At 43.1% G+C, this 10,556-nt stretch overlaps 1 protein-coding gene and 1 non-coding gene across 3 annotated transcripts; both read left to right on the top strand.

Annotated features, from left to right (window-relative positions):
- Window positions 1-483: 483 nt before the first annotated feature.
- Window positions 484-9,007, top strand: LOC114765200 (overexpressed in colon carcinoma 1 protein homolog). Of its 2 annotated transcripts, none has more exons than XR_003742589.1 (6): window positions 484-681; window positions 3,739-3,763; window positions 5,074-5,109; window positions 5,200-5,279; window positions 6,727-7,152; window positions 7,379-9,007. XR_003742589.1 is itself a non-coding variant. In XM_028955280.1 (6 exons), the coding sequence occupies exons 1-5, from the start codon at window positions 636-638 to the stop codon at window positions 6,729-6,731; spliced, it is 192 nt and encodes a 63-aa protein (XP_028811113.1). In that variant the 5' UTR covers window positions 484-635; the 3' UTR covers window positions 6,732-6,761; window positions 7,379-9,007. The 2 variants fall into 2 exon arrangements, 1 of the variants encoding a protein (XP_028811113.1); XM_028955280.1 differs by having other exon boundaries at window positions 6,727-6,761.
- LOC114765425 (U2 spliceosomal RNA) lies at window positions 4,614-4,799 on the top strand. The gene has a single exon (XR_003742619.1). It is a non-coding gene; the product is annotated as a U2 spliceosomal RNA (small nuclear RNA).
- Window positions 9,008-10,556: the final 1,549 nt, after the last annotated feature.

The raw sequence follows: 10,556 nt of genomic DNA, 5'->3' as shown, positions 1-10,556 counted from the left end.
AGTGAAATACTGTTAAAACATCTCAATACTGCCAAACAAACAAAAGCCATAGCCCCCACTGGCTTATGACAAGCAAAAGTATTTTAAATGAGCGTTTTAAGTGACACCCTTCAGGAGACACATCTTTTACAATCCGTTCACAGTTAATGATCATTCAGGACACTGGGGTAACATCACCTGAATAGAAGAGAAGCCATCATGCTCACTGGAGTCTTCAGCAGTAAGTTCTCATGTGGAAGATTAAGAGGGTAACAGTAGGACAAGCTCTTCAGCCATTTCTAATTTTTCTTTTTATAAAAGTTGCCTCAGTCTATATCTTCTTCTCGCCCTCACTTCTTGTAACCTGGGCAACCTTCCAGGGTTGAGGAAGTACCGACTAGCACCCCCCCCCTCTCTCCCTCACTCGGTTCTCCCTCCCTCCCCTGCCTCCCTGTATAAGTGTTCGCCCTCCTCGCTGGAGTCCTCACACTGCTCTTCCTCAAAGGAGACGTCTGGAGCACTGGAGAGAGAGGAAGAGGGATAGAGAGAGAAACACACCTCCATCCCATCTTTCCCTCTTTTTTCATCTGCCTGCCCCTCCGTTATATTAGTCCCTCCCTCACCTCACCACCTTGCCTGCTCAGAGCTGCCGGGAGATGGGTTGTGGGAATTCCACGGCGACCAGCGCTGCAGGAGGAGGAGGTGAGTTCTCGTCTCCACCTGTGTGGACCAGTGTCAGTTTGGCTGCAGTGAGTCCGCAGTGAACTTTACTGTGTACGTGGCCGGAGCCGAGTGTGTGTCACGAGGGTGTGTTTGTGTTTATGTGTTTGGGAGAGATGGAGAGTGTGAATGAGACAGAATGAGAGGTGCTTGCGTTGTTCTCTCGGCGCCGTCAGCTTGGCTGCGTGGGCTTCAGAGTGGATGTGCTCAGCAGCTCGACCAGCTTGTCTGGCACCTGAGCACCGATACAGCATGACTCATACATGCACACACACACACACACACACGCACACACACACACACTCACAAAGCGGTGAATCAGTCTGTAGCTGCACTTATGAACCGCTCAGCGCTCTGCTTCACCGGCTTTGGTGGCTAATTGATGGGAGTGCGGCTGGACTCATGAAGGTGCTTACAGGTTGTATACAGGCAATATGGCATCAATCTACAGTTATAAAATTATGTATTGTGATTCATTGCTAATTGCTCATTTTGAGAAATGCCATGACACAGTTGTTCCCAAAAGTGAGGGATGCAAATCTATTGTGGACTGGGGCATGAAACATTTATAAAAACCAACATTTCGATCAATCAATCTATTGTCACAAAAATGCCTAACAAACAGAACAGTGCTTAAAGCCTCAGGTGAGCAAGCCAGAGGCAACAGTGGCAAGGAAAAAAACTCCTTGATGAAGAGCTTGAGAGGATCCAAGTCTCAGCAAGGGGAACCCATCCTCCTCTTTTGTTTAGCACTGGATTACGGCATTATGGCATATGAAGGTTATTGCAGTTCACATGTGTGTAATGAATTAGCATCCAGATGTGTTAATGAGTCCCAGCAGCTGAGCAGGTATCAGATGGGGTCACCAGAGGGCCAGTATGGACAGTCCATGGAGGTCGGCCATGTGATCACTCCGTACCAGGAAACTCCCGAGGCAGGATTTACTATCCAGTGTAGTGGATGGAGAAGGATAGAAAAAAAAACAAGAATGTTAGTGATGAGTTAGCAACAAAATGACAGCAAGTGTACCGAACACTAAGCTGAACTGGAGCAAGACCATGCAAAGCTTTATAGGTAAGATAAGATAGATAAGCATAATATTCAAAATGGAACTTAACAGGAAGCCAATGCAAAAAAGAAAATACAGGTGTCATGTGATCATACCTTCTAGTGTTTGTAAGAACCCTGACTGCAGAGTTCTGCTCGGTCTGAAGATTATTCAATGAAGCAGCAACCAGAAAACAGAGAATTACAGTAATCCAGTCAAGATGCGTGAATGAGTAAACTAATTTCCCTGTATCATAGATGGAGAGAAAGTTTCTAGCAATGATTCTTGAGTATTAGTACACCGTCCTGGAAATTTTTTAATGTGACAATCAAATGACAAATCAGCATCAAACATCAGACCCAAATTCTTTACAGATTTCAACTAGGACCAGTTGAAAATCCAGCACACTGCAATCTATATTCTGTCAATCGTCATTTGGCCCCACACTTTGGTCTTATCCGCTTTGAGCAGGAGGAAATTGTGGGTCATCCAGACTCTGATGTCCTTTAGACAATTTTCTAGTTTAGGGAGGCGGGAGACTTCCACCATTCTACTTGACCACCATTCTGCCACCAAGTCACTAACCTACACTTTTCACAAATAAACGGGGCTTAGGAGTAGTAAAACTTACAGATGAATCTGGTTACCTGTCAGGGTTCATGGGTGGCAAAAATACAATGCAAGTATGTTTGATGAATAATATTTTTCAGAGTCGCCTCTTTTTACCTTCACGGGTGCTTTGTTCACTATTGTCACTATTAAAAGCCGCTTCATGAGATGCTTATTAACACGAGTGAATGATATGAAAGCGTTCAGCATAAACTGCTGCAAACCGTCCCCGTTGTCACAGCAAAAGCTCCCTGCTTTGGACAGACACAAACGTTTGTTTATTAGATAACCTCACATATGTCATTTTATAGTCCTGTGTTGTTTTTTTATATAATGCAAGAAAGTGCAAAACCGTAAATGAGTAGGCGCATCCAATCTTTTGACTGATAGTGTAGATAAATAGTACCTTTTTTAAACATATACTCTAGCCACTTCTGACAGGCTTACACTGCCTCGCTGTTCTGAACTCTTAATAGAAGCAATCCAGCCTAAAATGCAAGGTCTGGATTCATTGTGTGTTGTTTATTTTCCGTTTCTGTCCACTTCTTTCGAACTGGAACAGGCTGCCCTCCTCTTGCTAATGCCTTTTGTGTATGTGGGCTAGTGTGTGCGTGCTCACATGCACTCTCCCATTTTCGTATTTGTACAGTATACGTCACCACACGCTTTCATACACTTCACATACATTCAATGTAAACATTTATTATTACATAGAAAATTGTGTGTGTGTGTGTGTGTGTGTGGCTCCTTATTTAGAAGTGAGTAAACAATGACAGCAAGTCCACAGTCAGACATCTTCACGGTATATTAGAGGTGAGACTTACAGCAGTCTAGCAGTTTACTACACACACACACACACACACACACAAAGAGGAAGGCTCAGAATGATGAGTCACTGTTCTTTTCACATGGTGCATGTTGGAAAAGCAAAATTAGTCAATTTCAAACTCATTATCTATTTAATTACCTATGTTATTTACCTCAAGTGGCCCAGAAGGGTTTGTCCTGTGGGCTTTTGGAAGAACCAGCCTAAGTCACTCCTTAATTATACATGAAGAGGAGAGGAGCACTGTAGTCATATCAAAATGCCTAAATCCTCCTACAGGCCGTATGATTTCATTGTATGGTGATGCCACCTATTGAATCATAAGTATGGACAGCTAGTGTGACTTAAAAAGGATCTGAATTTGACAAACATTTGTACATTTAATAATTTAAAACTTAATTTTAAGAAAACATGTCGTCTCTGTGTGTATCACCTCTTACGCAATTCTACACATCAAAGTCTGAACTACTGTCACTCATTTAATGAATACTGTATAACTAAATTGTTGTGTAAATTCAAAATACATTACAAAACAAATGTGTTCTGTCTTCCCAGGTCCAGCTGAGGATTCAAAGGATGTGTGAGTATCTTTTCTTTATCCTGTTTAGTTCTGATGTATGAAAAATCTCAAACAAACACGATTCTGAGTGTGATGAGCTAAAGACACTACGATTTGCGATGTATGTTTGACACCAGGATGGAGACTGAGTTCTCAAAACTCAGTTCTGGAAATCTAATATGTTCATTAAACCACATTTAAACATGAACAGTCTTGCACAATTTTACATACATTATATTGCTATTATATTCACCAATCAGAAAATGTATCAGGTGACATTTAAAATGATGCTTCCACACATATTTTACATATAAAATAAAGCTCTCCATTCTAACGAAATACAGACAAATTGATGGATGGATGGATGGATGGATGGGTGGGTGGGTGGATACAACTATGCATGAAGGAGAGAGAGAAAGAGAGAGCGCCCCGATTGCTCTTAATTGCCTTTGCTCATTGTGAAGGACGTGGTAATGATGGGGGGGCTACAGAGCAAGATGTGATTTTCAAAACAACTCCCAGAATCCTCCCAGCCTTCCTGAAACCCTATCAGTATCAGAAATGACCTTAACAAGATGAAGGTCCTCTCCACAGGGTTCCTCTACTGTTCCCAATCTCCGTGACACACTCTTTCACACACACACACACACACACAATCACATGGACCTCCTCACTGGGCTCTGATGAGGATTAGAACCGCAGGGGAACCAGCAGCAAGTCTGTACCCAAACACTGAACAGACCAGCCAATCACCTGGCTCTGCTGAAAGGCTCCCTGCGTGGAGCACGTTCTCAGGTCCCTGCCCACTTCTCGCCTTGAACTCCCCTGGATGCAGGGAGCAGAGGGTCAAATCTTGATTCAGCCTCGTCCAAACTCTCACATTTGGCTAAGATCAAGTGTAGTATCTGTTCTTATCAGTTTAATATCTGATACATCCCCCAGCGGGGGACTACATATTAAGCGGATTTTTAGAAGAGGGAGTCGGCAAAGGAGCTTGCTCCATCCGCTCCACGCATGGACCCAGTATTGCAGTGCCTCTGGGAGCGGTGCACTTTCATTGGGCAGTGGTGGCCTAGCGGTTAAGGAAGTGGCCCCCGTAATCAGAAGGTTGTCGGTTCGAATCCCGATCCGCCAAGGTTCCACTGAAGTGCCACTGAGCAAAGCACCGTCCCCACACACTGCTCCCCGGGTGCCTGTCATGGTTGCCCACTGCTCACTCAGGGTGATGGGTTAAATGCAGAGGACAAATTTCACTGTGTGCTGTGCTGCTGTGTATCACACGTGACAATCACTTTCACTTTCTTTCACTATGTGACTTTGTCTTCCAATAGCACAGAAGAGGGCTCCCCCGATGAGGAGAAAAGGAGGTGGGTCATGTGACCTGACACATGCTCCGAAATGCCCTTAACTCACCGCTCATTTGCTGTGTTCTCCTGCTTGGTTGTGTGCATCGGTAGGAACTACGGGGGCGTGTATGTAGGTCTGCCAGCTGATCTTAGCAATGTGAACGCAGGACAATCTACATCTACACACAAAGGTAAGGTGTGAACGCACGCACGCACGCACACTCACACCGTTGCATCCAAAGGGTGGTGGGGGAGCTAAATTACCGTTAATCACGTTGTTGTGCCATGTTCTCACCCCTTAACAGAGGAACACTGACAGGACACATACCGTTGGGCTACAAACCAAGCAAGCCTTCAGTTTTATGAAGTATTACAGACTCATTCTTATTGGCTGACTTCGATAATATTTGTTTTTCTCTGGCATGGTTTGAGCAGCCAAAATGGAACACAAAGAAAAAGTTCTCAGATATTCCTCAGGATAAATGGCATATCAAGGGCTGACAATCCGATGCTCAATTAAATCCTAAAAAGCATCCTCCTGTAAATTTAGCGATGAAAACAGACCCCAGAACCTTAAAAAGACAAAACAAAAGTGATCACTCGTTTTTTAGCGACAACACAAGAGACACCTCTTGATAGCTTCAATAAAGAAATATTTTGCAGTTATAGGGTAATAAATACATGCCAAAATTGTGACAGAAATTATTATTGCAGTGGAAGCCAAATGTAAGCAGTTCCATTTGAATAGCTGCTAGATTAAATGTTTATTCCACATACAAATATTCCACATACAAAGGGCAGTGGTGGCCTAGTGGTTAAGGAAGAGGCCCTGTAATCAGAAGGTTGCCGGTTCGAATCCCGATCTGCCAAATCCCGATTTGCCATTCAGCAAAGCACCGTTCCCACACACTGCTCCCCGGGCGCCTGTCATGGCTGCCCACTGCTCACTGGGGCAGTGGTGGCCTTGCGGTTAAGGAAGTGGCCCCGTAATCAGAAGGTTGCTGGTTCGAATCTTGATCTGCCACTGAGGTGCCACTGAGCAAAGCACCGTCCCCACACACTGCTTCCCGGGCGCTGCCCACTGTTCACTCAGGGTGATGGGTTAAATGCAGAGGACAAATTTCACTGTGTGCATCGTGTGCTGTACTGCCGTGTATCACATGTGACAATCACTTCACTTTACATACACACACACACACACACACACACAAGGTTCAAGGTTTACATTTCTTGCCCATGCAGTGTTTGAAAGGTCAGAGTTGCCGGTGGTGCAGACCCTCGCGTTTAATGAGATCTGCAAGCTGAAAAGCAGTCCTAATTACGGCACTGTGCGTTCACTCTGACCTTATTTACAGAACATGCAACCTCATGTCCCGCTGTGTGTGTAATCGTGTGTGTGTCTATAACACTGTGCATGTCTCAGGGTGTTTTTACCCTCGTGTGTCAAACCTGGGGAACTGGGGAGCTGGTAATTGCTAATGTCATCCTCTCCAGGGAGAGGAAGAAATGCTCCTCAGGGTGCTAGGTACGGGTAAGAGTTTTAATGAAAAGCAGCAGTAGGGTTGTGTGTGCTGTGTGTGTGTATGTATGTGAGTGTGCGTTTGCACGAAACTAATAAACGGCTTTCTTTCTCCCCAGATTAAAGAAGAACACAACTCATGTCTCGTGATAAGGTTAGTTACCCTGACTGGCAGTGTCCTCACTAAACACTTCTGAAAGATTAACGCCATTGTGACTTGGGGTGTGAGGTGAAATTTTAAATATGCAGAATAAATATACTCATTTAGGGCAACTACAGCTGCCCAAACACATTACGAGTTTTATGTATTTCTAAATGTGTTTGAGCAGCTCTAATCAGGGTTTTCAAACATTTTCATAACTTTTCAATTGATCTACGGCAAATTTTCATGACCACATGTTCTCTGAGATTTCTGTGCAAATGTGAAGAAAAAAACAAAAAGTCTAATTTATATATATAAAATTATATATTTTGACAGATGAAGTGAATGTCACTGATTATCTGGTTACCTGTCAGGGTTCATGGGTGGCAAAAATACAATGCAAGTATGTTTGATGAATAATATTTTTTTACTTTCCTCTTTTTACCTTCACGGCTGCTTTGTTCACAAAATGTTTTAATTACATTCTTAACAGAAATCTTGTTTTAAATCTGGATCGTAAAATCATGAAAGATTGCATTTTATACATACTTTGTATGCTTATGTATGTATATGTAACTATGGGTGTAAAATGAATGTTTGAGTGTTTAAACCCCATCTCTCACACGCAGAGGACTGTCCTCAGGGATGTCGTGATGGAAAGCTCCAGATAACACAGTCAGCAGACCCACAGCACAACCCGGCTCAGTGGGAGGACTCAGCGGAGTCTTTAGGGGGACTCTCTTCTCGAAAGTGTGCTGGGATCGGCTCGGCGCGCTGGCGACAGCAAAATGCCAGTGACAATACGCACAATGGCTAATAATGCGGGGCTGCGACTGGCTTGGATGTTTTCGGTTGCGCTGCCTCACCTCCCTCAGGACCCAGCACTGGACCTGTATACAGCCCGAGAACACACCGCGCTTTTACCCCCTTCATATCCTCCGCCTGCTGTAGTATGGCTACAACCTAGAACACTTCTTCGCCACCTTGGAGCTTGATATGACTTACGTTGTGGGGTTTTTTGACGGCATAGCGCTGTGCTTATCCCGAACCTCTCAGACAGTCTGAATGCATATGGTGTGTGCATACGGCGTGTCCGTTTTCAGCCCAGAGACAGGATGCATGCGGATGAATGTAACTAGGGAAGAGGGATGCTGTGTGAGGGTCATTAAGAACAACGTTGCTGCCACACTTCAGCTTCTTTTGGAGTGGAGACTCTTCGGCGACCCTGACACGCTCGCATCCCACGTGACCAAGCCTTGTGCAAGCCGTCACCATGGCTTTAGGGTTTCATAAAACTGACCCAATAAAACTCTGTTTAAACACATATCTGGGCATGGTAAGTCAAAAGGCTCATACATTGTCTGAAGGCATCATTTTTGCATAGAAAAATGTCTCCCCTTTCAGCGATGATTGCAACTCTCAGGTTCAGCTTCTGCTAACAGCCATTTCATCGCTTTCTGTTAGGATCTATGTATTTACCAAGTTCTTCTTCAATCCAATCATTTACATTACATTTACAGCATTTATCAGACGCCCTTATCCAGAGTGACTTACAATCAGTAGTTACAGGGACAGTCCCCCCCTGGAGCAACTTAGGGTTAAGTGTCTTGCTCAGAGACACAATGGTAATAAGTGGGATTTGAACCCGGGTCTTCTGGTTCATAGGCGAGTGTGTTACCCACTAGGCTACTACCCTTCTTGTAATTGCTGAAAACAGGGTCCTGGCTTGTTCACTTAAACGAACCCGGTACGTGGAGCGCGTCTCTCAGTTCACTATAACAGAATAACAAGAAATGCTGTTAAAGGCACTAGATCTTGCCCTCATTTCCTGTGGCTATGTAGGCCACCTCCATTAGCCGTTCATCACAGGGTTGCCATGTCTGCTGATTTTAAGCCATGGTGGGCATGGTTTATTTTTCTTCTCCTGAGAATGTCACTTAGAAGCGGTGAATGTCATGGATTGTGTGTGTTTACTAGTGTCTCCAGAGGTTCTGACAAAGCTCTGTAGAAACTCTCAAATATAAGCCATGTATAATCTTGGGTATGTTAGTGTATTAACTCGCCCGATCAGACTGGTGTCCAGTATTGTGTACAACTGTGTGAACACCCCCATTTTAATTAGGAAATTTGATGTTTATTTGTCATGCACTATTTCTGAGTGTAAATAAGGATTTTTGATGTTGTATCATCACATTCATTTTTGTAGGGAAAGGCATGGAAGTGGTAGCATTTAGTGGTGCTAACAAAACATTAAACAATGTTCACATTATATATTTTAGTAATTATACTATATAAAAGTATAAAATCAAAGGGTAAAGTGGTAAATTTGAGCCTTTTTTTTTGCTAACCTGGTTGTCTGTTTTTAGACACCAGCTTCTTCTCTCAGCTGGTTAAAAAATAAGAAGCATCGCCATTGCACTACCTTAAAGCATTCCCATAAGTTCCATTTACTCATCCGTTTGCTGATAAGTAAAGAGATTATTTCTATAAAGGTGTGTGAGTGTTGATCAGAAAGGTGCTCGGAAATAAAAGCCTCAGGCTGGATTCAGCATCTGTGTAATGACTGGTAATGACTCAGAACGAACTAACTGGCACAGAGAAAACAAGGAGGATATTGAACAAGTCTTAGAAACGCTTCTATTTCCTTTATCAGTTTCAGTACACCTGAGTGTGGTGTTTGTGTGGTGTATGTGGTTCATTTGGGAACAATATTTTGCCGCATGTCAGGGTGAATTATCCTGCGGAATCAGGCCACTGGCATCAGGGAATACTGGCCCTTGTCAGGTAATTCCCAAGTAAACTACAACCAGATCATCTAAAAATAAAAAAAAAACACAAGTTTGATTATGAAGTGCACAAAACAGAACATAAAATGTGTGTGTGGGCCAGAAAGTCTGAATCTAAAGACTACAGATATCACATGTGGGGACATTCAACCCAGACACGCAGCCAGGAAGTGGAGGAGCATGGGTGCTGAAATAATGATGGTAATTTGGAAATCTGAAACACATGGGGAAGACATTTGGGGCTAACAACAATTCATCAGACCAGGCTTCCTTCTTCCATTGCTTCCTGGACCAGTTCTGATAACCACTGACGACTCAGCAGTGTGTGAGATGTTAGGTGTTCAGTCATTGGTTCTACCGCAGATCTTCTGATCCCTTCATTCTTCCCTGCCATGCCTAAGATGAATCGTTCACTTGTTCGATCAAATAACCCACCTAATATCACAAAAGAACAAATTGATCAATGTTCTTCACTTCTTCGCTGAGCACTTTTAATGTTTTTTTCTGACTGATGTACAAACAGTTACTGTTACTGTATAAAGTACTTATAATGAAAGCAGTTGTGGGGTCATGAGCTCTTGCACTGGAAAATGACTTTAAGAATAAAATGTCAGAACTTTAATCTTTCCCAGACAGGAGACTCAACCCCTAAAAGTGTCTATTTCTACAGATTTGTTATGATATTTAACACTCTTATCTGGAGGAAGCTTCCATAAAGTGTGGTGTATACAGGCGGTTATGACAATTCTGGAATAATAAAATTTTGAAGCAGAAAGGTCTCAGACTGCTGGAGCCACAACATTTAAACTAGTGAGAGGAGTTGATCTATTTCACAAGTTTTTTTCATATTTCATAGACGTTCTTATCTTCATTTACCACTATCTTACCAGTCCTTTAAGGAAGTCCATAGAACATTCAAATTTTTGCTCATTTGAGATGACAACTTATTTTTCTCTGTATCTCAAGATGACTTAAGTTTTGGTATTTCAATTTCATGTGAGATCTCATGTGAACTTTCCAA

This window comes from Denticeps clupeoides, chromosome 15 (genome assembly GCF_900700375.1).
Source record: "Denticeps clupeoides chromosome 15, fDenClu1.1, whole genome shotgun sequence".
Classification (NCBI taxonomy): Eukaryota; Metazoa; Chordata; class Actinopteri; order Clupeiformes; family Denticipitidae; genus Denticeps; species Denticeps clupeoides.
This window is presented reverse-complemented; position numbering and strand designations above follow the sequence as displayed.